This window comes from Pinus tabuliformis, chromosome 9 (genome assembly GCF_031772625.1).
Source record: "Pinus tabuliformis cultivar Carrire ecotype Pingquan chromosome 9, CPIR1, whole genome shotgun sequence".
Lineage (NCBI taxonomy): Eukaryota > Viridiplantae > Streptophyta > Pinopsida > Pinales > Pinaceae > Pinus > Pinus tabuliformis.
The window spans coordinates 1,314,792,564-1,314,813,181 of NC_142307.1; the positions used below are offsets into that span (position 1 = coordinate 1,314,792,564).

Below are 20,618 nucleotides of genomic sequence, written 5' to 3' on the forward strand. Positions count from 1 at the left end.
GTCATACCTGGGAACATCTTCCTTACCCCAGGTAAGGCTTTGCAATGAAGGTGGGCAAATGTCTGGTGCCACAATTCGGATTGAAGAGAAGTGTCGCAAGACATGGATCCCAAAGGACTTCCTCCGACTTGATAAAGACCATCAACCCTAAATCCAAGTGTAAATGCGTCTTTGGGGTTTCTTTGCCAAAGACGTACTTTTCCATTAAAGAATGCTACCTTGAAGCCTTTATTTTCCATCGCAAAAATAGATACCAAGTTCTTCAAATCGGGCACATACAATACTTCTTGTAGATGGATGGTTTGACCTTGATTCAAGTGAAGAGTGACGATACCTATTCCTTTCACGCGAAAGGTGGCATTATCTCGAAGTATGATTTACAAGTTAGTCTTCTTTTCAACCAAATTTGAGAGGGCCTCTTTGTACCCAGTGAAGTGCCTTGAGGCTCCACTATCAATCAACCAATGATCCAATGTATCCGGAGGAGATGCAGTAGATAAGCGAAAATAAGATAAAATTCATTTTGTTTTTCTACAACATTACTTTCCTCGTACCTAGAATTTCTTGTTTTGGGAGGACAACCATTTCCATATCGAGCAGTGGGAGCATTCCTCTTTCCTTTGTTGTTGCACTGTTGTTCCTTTGATTGCCATTGCCTTTATAGTTATGGTGGTTGTTGTTGTCATCATCCCTTGGAGTATCTTTCTTGTGAGGACACTCTCTAGCATAGTGGCCAAACCTATTGCAATTGAAGCATCTTCCTTTTCTTCCTTCTTTGAATCTCGGCTTAAATCCTTGACCTTGTCTTCTTGGACCAATATTGTTCTTCCTTTTAGCATGAGCGAAGAAAGAAGTAGGATCATTTCCATTTGAGGGCTTGTATCTCTCCATCATCCTTATTTCTTCTTAAGTGCATCTAGCCAATAATTCATCAAAACCCGGAATCCTGTCATTGTTGAGGATGGTGGTGTTGAACACATCCCATGCTCTTGTAAAACCTCCAAGTGCAATAAGAGTGAGCTCCCTGTCACCAACAACTTCTCCAATAGATGGGAGATCATTCTTGATTTCGGTAATCCTCATGAAGTAGGATTGAATGGACTCTCCTCTATCCATCTTGAAGTCTTTTAACTTGTTGTTGAGAAAGAGGACTTGAATTGCATTGTTTTCCTTTCTTGTACTTCGTTTTTGCGACAGCAGGTGCATTTGAAGGAGGCTCCACCACTCTTCCCTTTACATAGTCCATAACATCATTTTCTTCCAAAGTCAAATCCAGAGACATCTTCCATGCATGATAGTCGGACTTGTCCTTAAGCTTGTCCTAAGATTTGAAGTATGATTTAGTTGTCATGGAAGCTAGCTAGAAATTCTTGTCCAACGACTTTCCTTAGTGATTTCTTTTCTCACCCCTACTTAGGCTTTCTCGTCACCTAGGCTCTGATACCATGTTAAATTTTAGTTAACAATGGCATGTTCTATGCTTAGCACAATTTACTTCAATGTTCCTTAGCATCCCAATATCAATTTCAAATTTCCAATAGCAATCACAATAATCACATTGACAGTAAAAGCAGATAGAACATAAAACAAACTACAGAAGACAAGCCAAGACAAGAGGACACCAGATTTGGCGATGCCAAGGAAAAACCCCAATGTGGGGATAACCCTTTGATCAATTCTTCTTATTGTTAAATCAAAAGTTCAACACAGAGAGAGAGAGAGAGAGAGTACAAAAGTCAAATTGACTTGCCCAATACAAAGTCAAAACAACCCTGTAAAATTCTGCGATCAACTTCAGCGCTAACCAAAAAGTCAACATTGGTTAAAACAACAGTATTCTTCCTTGAAGCAGCGCGGTCTTCCTTGGTCAAACTCAGCCTGATTAGGAGGTCAATTTCAGCCCAAAACAGCTCAGTCAAACTCAGTCAAAGGAGAGAGAAGATTGTTGTAATATTTTGCAGTCAAACAGCAGTCAACCCTAAAATCCAAGCACATCAACCAACCCAGAAATCCTCGGTTTTTGTGCCCAGCAATGAAATCTGGAAAAATCAAATCCGACCCAAAAATCGAAGTCAAACTCAGTCAAAAATGCTTTGGTCAATGCTGGTCAAACATGTCCTTGAAGTCTGAAATTCGGCTTGTAATTTCTGCCCAGAAAATCTGTCCTCCTCGCCACACGTGTGAGAGAGAGAGAGAGAGAGAGAGCTTCCCAAGAGTTGTACGAACCAATCTGATGAAGAGAGAGAGAGAAGAAATGTGTGTGTGATGGATGTCCAATGAGGTATGAGGTATTTTGTATTTATACACTTCGTTGTAGGTGAAGAGACACACCCATTGGGCTTCTTGAGCCTACATAATAATGAAGTCAACCTGATCAATTTAGACATGTGTGGGCATAAATTCAAAATCACACTTCTGCTTGTCCGAATGAGATGCTCTTTATACCAATCTTGGACCTCTCGAAAAGAGGGATCCAATTGCAATCATCATCTCCATCAAATGAGTTGTCCCAAGATGGAATTTGGCCCTAGTTGCCAGTTTTAACAAAGATCGAAACGTTGTTTTTGGCACATCTTGCTCTCGAACCCAAATCTAATGATATCCTGATTGTAGGTCAATCTCTGAAAAGTATACAACTCCATCTAATTCATCTGGTAATTCACTGATCTTGTGAATGGGGTACCTGTTCTTGATGGGCCTTTTTTGTTGAGTGCTTTGTAGTCAATACACATCCTCCATGTGCCATCCTTCTTTTTCACCAAAACTACTGACAAAACGAATGGACTTGAGCTGGGCCTAATGTGGCCCATAGCTAGGAATTCTTGAATTGCCTTCTCTATCTCATTCCTAAATTTCTTTAGATGTCGATATGGTGTGGTGATTACAGGCTTGGCCGCTTCTTCCAACTCTATGGTATGTTCAAACCCTCTTTTGGGAGGTAGTCATGGGGGAATCTCATCAAATACTTGGCCATGCTTATTCAACACTTGTTGAATGTCTGTGTTGTACTATGAGTTGCTACAACTGGTTGTCTTTTGGCCTGTAATCACACATTTTGCAGCGTACGCTATGTCTCCATGCCGAAATATGGCCTCCATTCTTTTGGCAGAAACAACTTGAAGGTTTCCATTTGCCATGCCTTTCAAGACTACTTTGCTGCCATTTGATGCTTTGAATTACATCTCCATTGCTTAGTAGTCCATAGTGATTTTTCCCAACAAGTATAATCATTGAACCCCCAACACCAAATTAAACTATGCAAGATCTATTACATAAAAATCACTAGTGAAAGTGTAATTACTGAGTGTTACGCTCAAACCTAGAATTACTTGTGTGCAATCCATGTTGTACCCATCTGCTACTAGCACATTAAGGCCTACGAATTTTTCTGTGGGTAGACTACTTTTTGCTACTAATGCTACATCGATAAAGTTGTGACTAGCTCCCCCATCAACCAAGGTTGTAATGTGTTGTCCCTTGATAACTTCCCTGGTCTTGAAAGTGTAATACCTGGGGATTCCTAATAGAGAAGCAATCTTCACTTTCGATCGAGGTTTCTCCTCCTCGTAGGGTTTTTCTTCTTCTTTAGCCTCCCCTTGTCATTGTTCGTCCCTTGGGCTACTAGGCTAATCATATGGGGTGGGCTCTTCTTCATCCTCACCGTTAGAGACTACTTCAATGTAATGAATTTTTCCTTTGCCTAAGGATCAGTGTCCTAGGTCTCAGGGTTCCTTGCAAGTGAAACATAATTTCTTCCTCCCTAGCTCGCTTCAAGTTTTGGCGTTTGAATCATCCTTCTTAGGCCAATCACATTGAAAGGACTTTTTATGCTTGTAATTTTAAGGGATGAAAGGCTTGGAAGGGGTCTTAGATTTGGTTGTTGCATTTCCCATATCTCGAATCTCTTTTATGGCATCCTGTAGGGTTGTTGGATTGAATGCCTTAACCCAGACCTATAGGGGTTCGGATAATCCGTCTGTGAAGAGCATGATTAACCCTTCTTCACATATGTTTGTCACCATGATTTCGATTTGTTTGAATTATGTGATAGACTCTTCATGCGACCCTGTCTATTTGAGTTGTGCCAGCGCTCTAAAGTGTATATCCAAGTTTTTTCGATTAAATCGATCTATCAACCTCTGTGTAAAGTCTACATAAGAAATGATGTTTGCATGCCCTAACATAACCAATCCATGATACCAATGTAGAACTCACCAAAGACATCACAATTGAGCCCCACCCTAGCTTTAGGGTATATTTGGGAGAAAACCCCCACTAATTATTTGATGTTTAGGAAAAAACAAATAATTAGTTGAGGTTAAAAAACTCCCTAGGGTGAAACTCTTTGCTGAAAATCTTAAGCTTACCTAGCTATTTTACATGGCTTTATAAACATACTAGAATCATTTTTACAATGGTCACACAGGGTTGCACAATTTGAATTACAATTTTGACAAAATTGTTGAAGAATAATGATGACCATTGAATGTCCGACTGCTCGAACATGATGGAATGCTTTGAGAAAAAATGTGAATTGTTAGAGGGTAGTTGACACAGAGTAATCAACACACCCTAGCCATTCTAGGAGGAGGAATCATCCTAGTGATCAACACACCCTAGCCATTCTAGGAGGAGGAATCATCCATATTTCTCATAGGTGCTCAGCTAAAGAAGTTCATTTACCAAATATCATGGGCGCTAGAAGGGGCTACGATTTATTTATTACAACAGCGCATAATTCCATCTTTGGAGGATGAATTGAATACAAGGGATCAAATCATCTTGGGGGTCGTTTTTAATTACAGCGGTTGATTAACCTTAACGTCAGAGTTAAATAATTAAAGGAGGACGAATTGATTTGTGGGGTTAAATTAATTCCCTAGGAGGGTTGAATTGTAAGGAAACCTAAATTACTGCAAGTGGGGCGATTTATTCAGTTGTTGGAGTACTTTCTGAAAAGGTTGAATTTTCTTTGAAGACCGAATTGATTCCAGGAGGAACCAGTCGTGCCATTGTTGTAGCAACTACCATGTTCAATAAAATTAATTGCATGTAACTTTCCAAAATTAGTATAATAAAATCGATTGGAGTTTTCTTGTGAAATTCTTATTGGGAAAATTTATGGTTAGTGGTCCCTTCATGTTAGATTTTTCGAACCCAGCACCTAGTATTCAATTCCCGACAATTATTAACTGTACGAATACACAACTAAGTTCCTAACCAAAATATTTAGCGGGAGAAAAATTGCTCGATTTGAATCATACACATAAATAGATTTATGTCCAATCAACAGTTCTTCATTAACAAATTAATCACAAAACTTACTTGGGATCTCGTCTTGGGATAATGGCCCAACTGAGAAAATACAAATTACAAAACAAATCACCAACCTCTTTACACTCTCTTGGACCCAACACACGCTCACTAAGAAGCCTCTCTCAAGCTTGTGCTACTGTTGTGTCTCAGCTCCTCATTTTAAGCTCAATTTATAACTTTCCTATGCTAAGATTGACGGCCAAAACTAGCTCTTCAAGTTAACTGATCATAAGTGACTTTACTTTAGTTAACTTTTCTATATTTGGCTTTCTTTACTTTAACTCAAGTAGAAGTTATAATTTTAGCTTACTTTACATGCACGTCTCATGCATGTCACATGCAACACATTTGCATGTGTGAAACTTACTTGCAGACTCTGCATGTCACATGCGAGCTCCTAAAAAGGAAAATCGAGGTCCTTCTAGTCAAGACACAAGACTAGAAGTACCTTCCAAGCTACAAGACTCAACACTCCCTCTTAGCAAGGGAGGTACTTTTGACAGAACCTCCTCCACCTAGATCCACTGTTGTAACTGCTTCCTCAAACAAGAAGACTTCCCTGCTACCTGCTACGGAATCTAACCTGAAGACCTATTCCTTCCAACCATGCTCCTAGGATCCTGCTCTTAGGCATCTAACAATGTCATATCATACCAGCTGAGGCTCTTGGCAATACTTAAAGAATCACTCTTCCTCGCCACCTACTCCCTCTAAGCAACTGACAATGATCCTGTATCAAAGATCCCCTCCGATATACCCACAAGTTGTCCCAACAACCTGTATGACTACCCATTGTCTTATGCCAAGCACTATAGCTGCATCCAAGGTCACTCCCTCTAAATATAAAAGCACTTGTTCATCCCAAAACAAAACTCTATATCCAACATCCTCCAAGGTTGATATCGAGAGCACGTGTACCATCGGACCCTAGAACAAACAACACCCTTGTCACCTTCACTGCATGGTTGGCACTAGTCCCACTAAACATACTGCAGTATGAGCCTGTCTTTGAAACACTTTGGAACATTGACTTCATCTCCGTCACATGACTGAACGCTCTATTGCCCACTAGCCATAACCCGTTGTCCTCATAAACAACAATACTACTGTCAGAAGTATAGGCAACAAGAGAATTCTTTCTCAAATTCCTTTATAAAGTCATCAATCTATGCAACCACCTAATCCTCCTCCTCCTTGTATAGACACTAGCTCGAATAGTGACTAGTCTAGTGACATGCAAAGCACTTCACTTTGCTCGTGTCTTTCACGGAAGTAGATCCCCCACTTCCCTTTACTTTTGCCCTTCATAGCAAGAGCAAAATTCCCTCATTATCACGACCATCTTGTTGGCCTGCAGTTTCAAAATGTCTCCTTGTCTCTTCCTGTACGAAATCATCCCACAATCTATCCCAACTAGGCAACATGTTTTCGTGTGATGACCCCATCAACAATTACATCCCATTTCAGAGGAATGCCACTCAAAGTTGATCTGACCAACTCTTTACTATCAATAGTTTCCCCCATTGTTGCCAAGTCATCTCTAATCTTAGTGAACCTGGTTAGGTATGATGCAACGCTGTCAATAGGCATTCTTCTTCCCCGTCACACGAGGTATAACATGGTTTTTGATGGAGTCTAGGATTATTCTCTTGGCCTTTGCATTATTCTTATTAAACTCAGCCAACTGAGTAAGATATATGGTATTTTGATGGCCTTCTCCACGATATCCCACAAATCCTGCTCTTCAAATAACAGAACAATCCGCACCTTCCATGGGCTGAAATTTCCTACCATGTCCAACTGATCCTCATAATGTAACCCAGTAGTCATCTCAAACCCCACTCACCAACTGTAATTTTCACCCCTTTTTTTCTTTTAAAAAATACTAGCCATTTTTTACGATTTTTTCGCTCGTAAATTAAATAAAAAATAAAAAAAATAGAAAAAACAAACAAATTAGATTAGAAAGAAAATGAAAAACAATAAACAAATAAAAAATAAAATAAAAAACTCATAAAATTATTCCTCTCAGCCTTGAAAAAGTCTCGTTGCCTTTAAAAACAAAATTATGTTCGTAAGATCCGATTTGACTTGTCTCCAGCGATCCAATACAAACTTGTCAATTGTAATTCCAAGATCAATTCAGAGTTGGGGCTTTGATACCATGTTAGACTTTCTGAACCCAGCACCTGGTATTCGGTTTCCAGCAAATATTAACTGAGCGAATACACGGCTAAGTTCCTAACCAAAATATTTAGCAGAAGCAAAATTACTCTATTTGAATCATACACATAAACAAATTTATGCCCAATCAATAGTTCTTCATTAATAAATTAATCACATAACTTACTTGGCCTCCCATCATGGGATAATGGCCCAACTGAGAAAATACAAATTACAAAATTGATCACCAACCTCTCCGCACTCTCTTGGACCCAACACACTCTCATTGAGAAGCATCTCTCAATCTTGTGTTGTTTTTGTTTCTTAGCTCCTCATATTAGGCTCAATTACAACTCTCTTAAGCTAAGATTGACGGCCAAAATTAGTTGGTCAAGTTAACTAAAGATAAGTGACTTTACTTTAGTTAAGAAGCATCTCTCAATCTTGTGTTGTTTTTGTGTCTTAGCTCCTCATATTAGGCTCAATTTACAACTTTCTTAAGCTAAGATTGACGACCAAAATTAGTTGGTCAAGTTAACTAAAGATAAGTGATTTTACTTTAGTTAACTTTCCTATCTTTAGTTTTCTTTACTTCAACTCTAGTACAAGTCATAAATTTAGCTTGCTTTACATGCACATCTCATGCATGTCACATGCAACACATTTGCATGCGTGCAACTCACTTGCACACTCTACATGTCACATGCAAGCTCCTAAAAATGCAAATCAATGTCCTTCTAGTCAAGACACGAGACTAGAAGTACCTTTCGAGCTACAAAACTCAACACTTGATTTTATTGCAAAGAAAATTATCTTTTATTTGCGTGCCAAATATTTGAATATATAAATAGTGGAAAGTGTTTGTCTGAAACACCGGGAAAACATTTTGGAAAGAAATTTGGTAGTATAAGCAAATAAAAATTAATAAGGGGCATTACAATAATATCCGACCACAAAACAGCCAGAGAAAAGCCATTGAGGAAACAGTGGTGGCTGATCTCTTTGTTGCCCTGGGACCTAGGTTGCCTAGTGAGGCTTTGCACTAGACTGCTAGATTTTGCAGTAACAGGGATCATGGGCAGATCAAAGAAAATATGCATGGTAGGTTTGTATTGGCTTGACAGCTGGCAGACCTGAATTTGTTAACAAATCTAGTGCAATGCGACAAATGAAAGTTGGGAGAGAAGCATTTAACATTTTAAGCATGACGTCCACTTAGAGTCAATATGAATGAACTAGAGGTTAGACAAGGGATCACCACCTCATTCTTGAAACTAAAACCAATGCCAAGGACACAGGTATCCAGGCATACATAAGATGAGGAAACAGTCCACTTAACTAGTCAGATTGGAAATAAAGCCATCACTAACAAGGATACTCCTTAAAACACCAGCAAATAAGACTAGCTCCCAATGCTTTAAAATGGGTACCCAAAAAATCTATGCAACAATTCTGTATGTAAAAATCAAAACAGAAAAAGTTATAAAAAGCAAGAGAGTTCTATCAATTTTTCCAAAAATTTCAATAAGCCTCACAAGTATGTGCAATAAGGAGACATTACAGACAAGCATCTACACTGTAAATTTGCAAATTAAAGTTACCACAGACAGAATTGGGTACATGATATGGTCTAATGCATGTTAACTGGCATCTTATAAATAGAGAGGAGTCCAGGCATTTACTATTGATCTGCTGCAAAATTAACTCCTGAAAAAAATATCCACGGAAACAGAGGAGGATGATATATAAAATTCATTATTAAAAAACAAAAAAATTGTGGAATGTTTATGTATTATACTATATTGTTTTGGTCTAAAACATGTTTTCAAATATTTCTCATTGTAACAGGTAACCATAAAAGCTTTATACAATCTGGAAAACTCAACTTCAAATCCATTTGGTGCCTAAATTTTGTTTTCTTGTAAAATATGTCTTGTGGTAGCTTTGGCAAAAAAGCAGATTCTGAAAGCAAGGTCCTCGAGAATTTATAAAAATAAGCATCAATTACAGGTAATGCCATAGAACAGAAAGGAGAACATTACAAACTTCCAAATAAATGGAAGAACAAAACCAAGCACTAATAGAATCTAGGAACCAGAAAAGTATACAATAACTCAGAATTAAGATCCTATAAAAATAGTTTCCTCCCTTGAATAGATATTTTGTAATTTATCATCTGTCATGTTTCTGTTTACTTTATAAAATAGGAAAAACAAAAGACAAAGAATCATGCCAACCTGATCTGCAACAACCTCCACAAGCTCTAACTCATGAACATGCCATCTGCGAGCACTATCAGAGGGCAGCATAAGGACCATGAGTGCATACCATCTCTTTGAGGGTTCCGGCCAATCATTAATATGGAAGTTTGAGAGATGCAGAAGGGGCACACGAACTGCAACCACATCTCCAATCATGTAATTGCCTGTCCGTGGTCGAATCATTGCTACTGGACTATTTGGAGAGATCACCACTGCTCGATTTGTACTGAATACTTGGCTGATGCTAGGATGTTGAATGGGTACAGTAAAAGTCATAGGATTTTGCTGTCGAAGAGTGTGGGATAGCTGAAGCTCCAAACCAGTTCGTGTCGGCATCCACAAAGCACATTCCTCCAAAGCTAAAGTTCTCCCCAGTTCAACAAGGGTGGTCTTCAAAATTGTATGCCTGTCCAAGGTACTTCTGATTTCATGAGTCAGCATCCTCACATGCCTTCCAGTTTCTTCCTGTGTCCGTATTATACCCATTTCCCTATCAAGCTCTGCTGCCTTATTTTTCAAAAACAGTTCTCGGGTCTTTACACTCAACAAATCTGGTATGATATGTACAAGCATGAGAGCCGTTGCACAGGATACAACGGCAGTCAATATTTTAGATATAGTCATAACCATTGCAACTGCTTTTGTGTGCACATGAAAAGTCCAGAGGTTTATCATGTGTGTTGCTCCACAAAGCACAATAAATGCACCAAATTGCACTAACACCCATCTGTAAGGAAAAACTGCTGACTTTTTCACAAAATAGATGAGTTCAAGTGGAATAGAAAAATATGCAAGTGCAATAAAGAAGTCCGATATGTATTGATATTTTGTTAGCAGATCATCTGCTGACCATGGCGGATCTATGCAGTTACATGACTCCATCTTGATGAGATTTTAGTAATCAGTTACTCTTGCTTCCGCATTCCTGTAACACAGCAGAACACGGCAATATTTGCTCTTAAACCCAGAGAAGAAACTATTTCCCGTAGATATATAAGATAAGATGAGTTTATTAATGTCCAATAAGTGACCAAAAGGTAGATCAACAGGACTGCTCAATACACAAGTGGCAATACAAAGTGGGAGTGCAAAGACCACTCCTATAAAAGCAAGGATCTGTGCTTCTAAGCATGACTATACAATGCCAAAAAGACAAGGATTTGTGCTTCTAAGCATGACTATATATTAAATTTGGCAGCTAGTTCCAAACATCACTTTGGACAGCTCTTATGAGGCAGCGGATATTTTTCTTGGATTCCTCCTTCCAAGAGGTGTAGGATTGATTTAACGATCATCCCATTCTGACATGTACAAATAAAGTTATGAATTTATTTTGATTATGGGCAAACTATCAAAGTCGGCCAGCCATCAAATTAGCCTCCTCCAGCCTTCAATGTTGCATATAACTACAAGGTGCCTCCTCATTTTGGCATCTCATCTCATTCATCTCTCTCTCTCATCTTGATTGGGTATGACTTCTAGGGGCATCTCTCTCTCCACACGTGCGAAAGGAAGACAGTCTTTTCTAGCTGCTGTGTTGACCAGATCTTACAGAAATTTCAGGAGGCTGACTTTGACCAGCGTTGACCTTGTTTCACTTCGGTTTTGTGAGGGAGACTTCTGTTTGGGCAGACAGCTGTTCTGGGCACAAAAACCAAGGTAGTTTGACCCCTGCGTTGACCAGTGTTGATTGCCTTAATTTAGATTGCTGCGTTGACTTTTGTTGACCAGATTTGACTGGTTATTTTTGGACTGTTTTGGGCTGCATTATCTTGCTGTTGGAGGCTGAGTTGACGAAGGTTGACCGAGTTGTTTTGTAGGTCAATTTCAGCCCTGTTGACGAGCGTTTACTTTCTGCTTAGGGCTTCCTGTTTCTGCTGTTTTGACTGATCAGTTTGGGCAAATGAATATTGTAAATTGTACTCTCTCTGCTAAACTTTTGAAGAATTATAAGAAGAATTGATCAAGGGTTTCCCCACATTGGGGTTTGTCCCTGGCTGGTGCCATATCTTGGGTCCTCTTGTGTTGGCTTGTCTTCTACTATTATTGTTTATGTTCTATCTGCATTTTATTATCATGTTGATGTGATTGCTACACTGGATATGATATTGGGCTAATAAATAAAATTGCTCTAAGCATAGAACATACCATTGTTATCCTAAAATTGACATGGTATCAAAGTTGAGGTGAAGACAAAGCCCAAGCAAGAGTGAAGAGCAATCACTGATCAAGAACAAGTCTCAATGGGCTGCATTATCTTGTTGTTGGAGGCTGAGTTGACGAAGGTTGACCGAGTTGTTTTGTAGGTCAATTTCAGCCCTGTTGACGAGCGTTTACTTTCTGCTTAGGGCTTCCTGTTTCTGCTGTTTTGACTGATCAGTTTGGGCAAATGAATATTGTAAATTGTACTCTCTGCTAAACTTTTGAAGAATTATAAGAAGAATTGATCAAGGGTTTCCCCACATTGGGGTTTGTCCCTGGCTGGTGCCATATCTTGTGTCCTCTTGTGTTGGCTTGTCTTCTACTATTATTGTTTATGTTCTATCTGCATTTTATTATCATGTTGATGTGATTGCTACACTGGATATGATATTGGGCTAATAAATAAAATTGCTCTAAGCATAGAACATACCATTGTTATCCTAAAATTGACATGGTATCAAAGTTGAGGTGAAGACAAAGCCCAAGCAAGAGTGAAGAGCAATCACTGATCAAGAACAAGTCTCAATGGCCTCCACATCCTACTTCAAGTATGATGATGAGCTTCATGACAAGTCTTATTATCATGCATGGAAGATATCTCTTGATTTGACTTTAGAAGAGCAAGATGTCATCGAACATGTACAGGGAAAGATTCCAGAACCTCCTTCAAATGCACGGCTACTGCTAAGACAAAGTACAAGAAGGGTGAAGTCAAAGCCAAGAGGATCATCAGGGATTCTATTCATAAGAACTTGGTTGCTTACATCTCCAATTTGAATACATCAAAGAAGATATATGACAGGTTGGTTAGCGTGTTCAAATCTAGCAATGCAAAACAAATTCTTTTCCTCAAGAACAAGTTGAAGGATATAAGAAGGGAAAAGGTGAGGATATTCAATCCTACTTCATGAGGATTACCAAGATCAAAAATGACCTTCTTTAGATTGGTGGAGCTATTGCTGACAGGCAGCTCACTCTCATTGCCCTTGGAGGTCTTCCTCCCGAATGGCATGTGTTCATCACTACTATTCTCAATAACGACAGAACTCCAGGTTTTGAAGAATTGTTGACTAGATGTTCTCAAGAAGAAACAAGGATGATGGAATTGGAGATGCCTTCAAATAGGAATAATCCTACCGCATTCTCCGCTCATGCCAAGAGGAAGAACAATGCAGGTTCAAAGAAGCAAAGTCAAGGAAGACCGTGATTCAAAAATGGAAGGAAGGGAAGATGCTCCGTTTGCAACAAGTTTGGTCACTATACCAGGGAGTGTCCAAATAGAAGGGACACATCTCATGATGATGATCACAATCATTCCAAGGGAAACAACAACAATCAAAGGAATAGCAGGGTCAACAACAAAGGGAAAAGGAATGCTTCCACTACTCAACTTGGAAATGATCGAGCTTCTAAAAGAACAAGAAACTCTAGGTATGATGAGTCTAATGTTGTAAATTCTAAGCAAAAGGAATTTTATCTTATATCTTCCCTCTCTACTGCCTCTCCTCCGAATACTTTGGGAAATTGGTTGATTGATAGTGGTGCCTCAAGGCACTTCCTCGAGTACAAGGAAGCTCTTTCAAATCTAATAGAGAAGGATACAAATTTGGAAACTATCCTTGGAGACAATGTCACCTACCCCGTGAAGGGAGTTGGGAATGTTACCCTTCAATGGAATCAAGGTAACACCGTTCATCATCAATAAGTACTATATGTACTTGATCTAAAGAAGAATCTAGTGTCTATCTTGGCGATGGAAGACAAAGGATTCAAAGTGGCATTCATCGATGGAAAGGTACGTGTGTGGAAAAGAAATTTCAAAGAAGCATTTACTCTTGGATTCATCGTTGACAATTTAAATCAAGTTGGAGGAAGTCCACTAGGAGCCATGTCTTGCGACACATCTCTTCAATCTGAACTATGGCACGAGGTTTGCTCATCTTCACTATAAGGCTCTACCCAATGCAAGGAAGATGGTTACAGGTATGCCTGAATTCAAAATAGAGCATGAAGGTGTATGTCAGGGATATGCCGATGGAAAACATACAAGGGGAAGATTCCCCACGAGTGATAGCAAGACCACATACATTTTGCAATTGGTTCATTCTGATCTATCTGGTATGTTACCTGTCACATCATTAGGAGGATATTTATATTATGTTCTCTTTGTGCATGACTTCCCTCACAAAACTTGTATATATTTCTTGAAGAAGAAGGACAAAGTATTCTCATGATTCTGTGCCTTCAAAGCCTTGGTGGAAAATCAAACAGGAAGAAGATCAAGATATTGAGGACCGATAATGGAACCGAGTATGAGTCAAATGAATTCAACGGCTATTGCAGGGAAGTTGGGTATTAAGAGGGAGACTACTACTACATATACTCCTAAGCAAAAGGGTGTTGTTGAAAGGAAGAATCGTTCCATTATACAAACCACTCGTGCCATACTTCATGATCAAGGACTTCCAAAGTTTCTATGGGTAAAAGCTGCCAACATTGCTGTGTACGTTCAAAATCAATGCCCTCATCAAGCATTGGACCCCAAACCTCTCGAAGAGTTTTCATCGATAAGAAACCTGATGTTTCTCATTTTAGAATTTTTTGTAGTCTCGTATACTTTTATGTGCCGAAAGAAAAGAGAAGTAATTTAGAGGCATCTGGGAAAAAAGGAACTTTTGTGGGCTACAGTGAAACTTCTAAGGCATATAGAATCTATGTGCCTGGTCAAAGAAAAGTAGAGTTGAGTCATGATGCCACCTTCGATGAGGATGCTGCCCTAAGGAAGATTAGAAACCTTCTTATTCCAAGGAAGGGCAAAGAAGCAGATGTAGGAAATCAGGGAGATCTGCAGGATGGGCTGATGCCCGATGTTGAAGAACCGATGGATCCCATTGATCCTCCTCATGAGCCCTCCTCCTCCAAAAGGAGACCCTCATGGCTGAGGGAAACTCTCGAAGATGCCGAGAGACATGTTGCATCGGGGGGGACATTTCATGAAAGCAAGAAGCCTAATAATTACCCAGGGTACTTAACTACTATGAGCACCATTATTCAGTCTGAACCTTGCTCATTCGAAGAAGTTGTGAAGCAACAAGTATGGAAGGATGCTATGAACGAAGAGTATGAGTCAATTATGAAGAATAATGTCTGGGATGTGGTCCCTGGACCTCAAGACAAATATGTTGTCACCTCTAAATGGTTCTACAAAATCAAGAATGGTGTTGGCGGAAGTGCTGAGAAGTTCAAGGCCAGATTTGTTGCTCGAGGCTTCTCTCAACAGGAAGGTGTAGATTATGATGAGATATTTGCACTTGTTGCTCGCTACACCACCATCCATTCGATTATAGCCCTTGCTGCCTCGCAAGGATGGAATCTACACCACATGGATGTCAAAATTGCCTTCTTGCATGGTTCACTTAAGGAAGAAGTCTATGTGGAACAACCTGAGGAGTTTGAAGTTCAAGATCGTTAAACACATGTATCCAAGTTGAAGAAAGCCCTCTATGGGTTGAAGCAAGCACCCCGAGCTTGGTATGAGAGGATCGATAGCTATCTGATGACGCTGGGATTTATATGAAGTGAAGTTGATCCAAACCTTTACTTTAAGGTTGAGAATGATAAACCTCTCATCTTGGTACTCTCTGTGGACGATCTCTTTCTGACATGTACAGACCCTCTTATTCATCAATGTAAGAGAGAGTTGGCTTCTGAATTTGATATGAAGGACCCAGGACTAATGCATTACTTCTTAGGGTTGGAGGTATGGCAAAAGCCAAGGGAGATTTTCCTTTCTCAAGGAAAATATGTTGTGAAGGTACTTGAAAGATTTGGGATGGTGGACTGCAAGTCCGTGACTACTTCGATGGAACTTAACTTCAAAAAGTTATGCAAAAGTGTTGTCGGCCCGATTTGGGAAATCCTTTTGAGTATCGTCAACTCATAGGGGCCCGATTTTCTTGGTGAACTGTCGTCCAGAAATATGTTTTGCAGTGAACACATTGAGTCAGTTTATGGTCAAACCTCATCATATACATTAGATTGCTGTCAAGAATCTCTTGAGTTATCTCCGGGGCACAATCACTTATGGATTGAGATACACTACCAGGAATGTGAGGCTCCATGGTTACTCTGATGTAGACTAGGCTGGCAATGTGGTGGATCGCAAAAGCACATCGGGCTGTTGCTTCTCTCTAGGTTACACTTCAATAGCATGGATGAGCAGGAAGCAAAAATCGGTTGCTTTAAGCATCGTTGAAGTTAAATACATTGCTACTAGTTTGACCTTGTGTGAAGTTGTCTGGTTGAGGAAACTCTTTAGTGAGTTGTTTGGACATGTGTTGGATACCACCATGATCTTCTGTGACAACCAGAGTGGGATTCGTCTTTCTGAGAATCTCGTATTTCATGATCGCTCTGAGCATATTGATATCAGGTGCCACTTTATCCGAGATATGGTATAGCGGGGAGGAATAAGGCTCCATCATATTGGGACCGATGAGCAGGTGGCCGATATTCTTACGAAGCCCCTCGAGAAGGTCAAATTCTTAACCTTCTGTGAACGACTTGTAATTGTGGAGACCCTCTTATGAGGGTCCTGTATGAGATGGATAGTGAGTTTTGGGCGCTCTAGGGAGCTTGGGGTACTTCTTGGAGCGATGAGCGACCATAGGGTGACTCGCCCTCCCCTAGTGGTGCGTTGTGTACAAGGTGAATGGTTCACCTTCCCCTGTGATACCCCATGGTGGCATATGCATAGGTTGAGTGGTTCACCCTCCCCTATGGCATATGAGCAGGATGAATGGTTCACCTTCTCCTATTGGCACATCCTACCCATGCAGTCCAAGGCTCATGGGAAGTACCTCTCATTTGGCCAGATAAGTAGGGAAATGAGGATAGGGACCATAGTACTATCGATGGACACATCGTGTAGTACCGTACTCCATATGCTAGGATGTTGATATTGATCTGTGATCAATGGAAATTGACTACGGGTCAATTTAGAGTGGTATGACACTCTCTCTGTTGTTGGAGACCGACTTCGGGTCAGTAGAAAATGGCACGATACATTCTCGATCATTTCTTCTTTCTTCATGATTCAATAGAGCAGAGCAGTGCAATGACATGGATGGTACAGATTGTCAGACAATTTGGCAGGTTATGTTCTCCCTAGTTGAGAGGGAGTGTTAAATTTGGCAACTAGGGCCAAACATCACTTTGGACAGCTCTTATGAGGCAGCTAATATTTTTCTTGGATTCCTATTTCCGAGAGGTGTAGGATTGATCTAAATATCATCCCATTCTGACATGTAAAAATGAATTTATGAATTTATTTTGATTATGAACAAACTGTCAAGGTCGACCAGCCATCAAATTAGCCTCCTCTAGCCTTCAACGTTGCATATAAGTACAAGGTGCCTCCTCCTCATTTTGGCATCTCATCTCATTCATCTTTCTCTCTCTCATCTTGATTGGGTACGGATTTCTAGGCCTCTCTCTCTCCACATGTGTAAAAGGAACATTGTCTTTTCTCGCTGCTGTGTTAACCAGATTTGACCGAAATTTCAGGACAATGACTTTGACTAGCGTTGACCTTGTTTGACTTCGGTTTTGTGAGGGAGACTTTTGTTTGGGCATGCCGCTCCCCTGCGTTGACCGACATTGATTGGCCTAATTTAGGTTGTTGCATTGACTTTTGTTGACCAGATTTGACTGGTTATTTTTGGACTATTTTGGGCTGCATTATCTTGCTGTTGGAGGCCGAGTTGACCAAGGCTGACAGCGCTGTTTTGGAGGTCAATATCAGCCCTGTTGACCAACATTTACTTTCTGCTTAGGGCATTCTGTTTCTGTTGTTTTGACTAATCAGTTTGGGCACATGAATATTGTAAATTGTACTATCTCTCTCTGCTAAACTTTTGAAGAATTATAAGAAGAATTGATCAAGGGTTTCCCCACATTGGGGTTTGTCCCTGACTGGTGCCATATCTTGTGTCCTCTTGTGTTGGCTTGTCTTCTACTGTTATTGTTTATGTTCCATCTGCATTTTACTATCATGTTGATGTGACTGCTACATTGGATATGATATTGGGCTAATAAGGAAAATTGAAGTAAAACTGCTCTAGGCATAGAACATACCATTGTTATCCTAAAATTTACACTATACAATGCCAAAAAAGACAAAAAACAATGCTCCGGAGTTGAGCACAAGGGAAAGAGCCTCAATACTCCAAGGGCCCGCTATCAGACAAAGGAAAGGGGTTTCTTCTTTGAAGTTGAAAGGGAAGCTCTCCTACCATTCAAGGCTGAAGGAAAGAAACTCTATATATAAAACTAGTTGGAGAAGATATATTTGGTCTAGAGGATGTCTCTATCTAGAAGCCACCATTGGGAGCTAGTACAAGGGTGTTGCCTGCCAATGTGGTGTGAACTATCTTGAAACCCCATATGACATTTCTGCATGGGTTTCTCTATCAAGGGTTGAGTTGCCTCTTCATGCCCCTATCTGAAAACACCAAGAAGAAAACTATGATCCTCTCAGTAATTTCCTATCAAAGAGGTGAGGGGGAAGGAAAGGGAATGTGAACTCTGAGCCTAACAGCCTCTCCTAAGTATAAGGCTAGGTAACACTATTCTAGGTACTAAATAAAGTTGGAGAGGGAGTTATGGAACTCCCTGAACGGGCAATGGACCAACCACATTTTTTAGTAATGGCGGCATTTGAAAATAAAGTGCTCCTCTGTTTCTGTCTCTTGTACATGACAGACCTAAAATATCCTATCCTCTCGTGGTATCTAGTGCTCAACCTCCACCGAAGCCAATGAGAACCCACTTGAAACTGGCCTAGGGTGATGCTAAGTCCATGCATCCATTGTAGAAGTGTGTAAGGGAGACACACTATGAGGTCATCTATGAGACCAACAAAGTGCTATGCATAAAAGGCCATCTTAGGTCCCAAACCCCCAAAGGGGGTGATTCAAGTGACCTAGATATTACTGCTTGTAAATATCCTCCTTGATAATCCCATTCATCTCGTACTTATTAGGCAAGAGGTAACTAGGATCATCCAAGGACTACTAAATGAGGGAAGGTAGTCTACCAATATCCTAGCTAACTCAAGGAAACAAGAAACCTCTGAATATCAACATCATGCTCTTTTGGAAGGGGTGGTGGATTGAATGATGGCCTCTAAAGATCAGTGCTATTAAAACTAGATCTAGACCAACGAAACTGTCCAATCTAATCAATTTTAAAGGAGAATCAATTCAATCAGTGGTTTTAGATAGTTTTAAGCCAATTTGGTACCAAACGGGCGAGTTCCATACGACACAATTAGGACCCACAAATTTCAATTTTTTTTAAATAATAATTTTTGAATGGGGCAACCTAATACTCAACCCTATAGCCCTATTAATGCTACGTAAAGAGACCCCCCTCACTTAAATTCACTCACCCTAATAATTAATGGTTACATTAAATTCTTTCATTTTCATCCTTTTGCTTAAACTTGTAACATTTAATTGTTTCGGGATGTTTGAGGCTGGTTTTAACCTCATTGGATTTCATATGGAGAAAATAGAATTTAAGATTCCATTAAAAACTCAGTAGATTTAGCAGCTTTCAGGATTTTAGGATTTGGCAAGATTGCAATGTTTCCATTGGATTTTGTCATGCATGAGGGTATGGAATTAGCATTTAATCATGAGCACCCAGCCCTCTATGTACTTCAATGTTGGTGGCATTGATTGTTGAACTCCTATGTCATGAATGTAGTAAAAATGTACCCTTCAATCAAACAAAATCATTGATTTGGCATGTTTAGCTTTTTCTATCTTATTTTAATTCCTAGAGAGTGGTATTGATGATGAGGATCCCAATATAGGCAATGATTTCAATGATATGTAGTTGTTTGTTGTAGCACGATTTTTTTGGCCTCCAGAGGCCATTTAGATCCTCTTTGTTGATGTAATTTTGGTTCAGAGATGGATTGCACTTGGCACTATTTTTGTCATATACGCCCTTGCTGTATATATGAGAAACTTTGCATATTTGTGTATAATGGCTTGAATTCACATGGATTCAAATGAATAAGTATGTTTTCTTTCAAAATTTGAATATTTTATGCATCTTTTGCTAAATCGATTTTTTACCCTGACATTTTTCTAGTTCCAATCCGATTCACATTTTTGGGGTTTACCAGTTCGACGACTCCTCTGGTTTTGATAAAAATGCTAAAGATTGGGACAAGATATGAGTCTCAATCTCTTCCTGTCACCAAGTCAGAAAATCTCTAGAGGCCATATAGCAGATCTACAAGTTTGAAGACAATCTTGATCCATAAAGGGTGCACCGAAAACTCTGCCTAGATGATGGGTCACGGGACCATCCTCTTGCATTTGATGATGCAACGGAGTAAAAGGGTCTGAACTCTCTCAGTATGGGCCCAATCTTACTCAAACAAGCTTGACCCCCATACCCCTGCAAATTTAGGGACACATACCCCTTTTTCACTTGGGGTTGAAGAGCCTGCCTCAACTTGAACCTAGGCCCTAAAAACTAAACCCTATGTGTATGTGCTAGTAACATCAACTTCCGCCGCTTTAAAGTAAAAGTGGGAACCTGAAAGGGACTTCTTAGAAGTTAGAACAGTTGAAGATCACCACCCTGGTTTTCCTAAGG

The 20,618-nt window shown here is 39.8% G+C and overlaps 1 protein-coding gene across 3 annotated transcripts in view; it reads right to left on the reverse strand.

The window, feature by feature from the left end:
* The window catches only part of ETR1 (Signal transduction histidine kinase, hybrid-type, ethylene sensor), a 74,897-nt gene that overhangs the window by 31,070 nt on the left and 23,209 nt on the right, over window positions 1-20,618 (reverse strand). For all 3 annotated transcript variants that reach the window (XM_089438910.1, XM_089438909.1, XM_089438911.1), the window contains one exon: window positions 9,717-10,665. In XM_089438910.1, coding sequence (XP_089295036.1) covers window positions 9,717-10,622 — 906 coding nt within the window. In that variant the 5' untranslated portion in view covers window positions 10,623-10,665. The remainder of the gene's footprint in view (window positions 1-9,716; window positions 10,666-20,618) is intronic.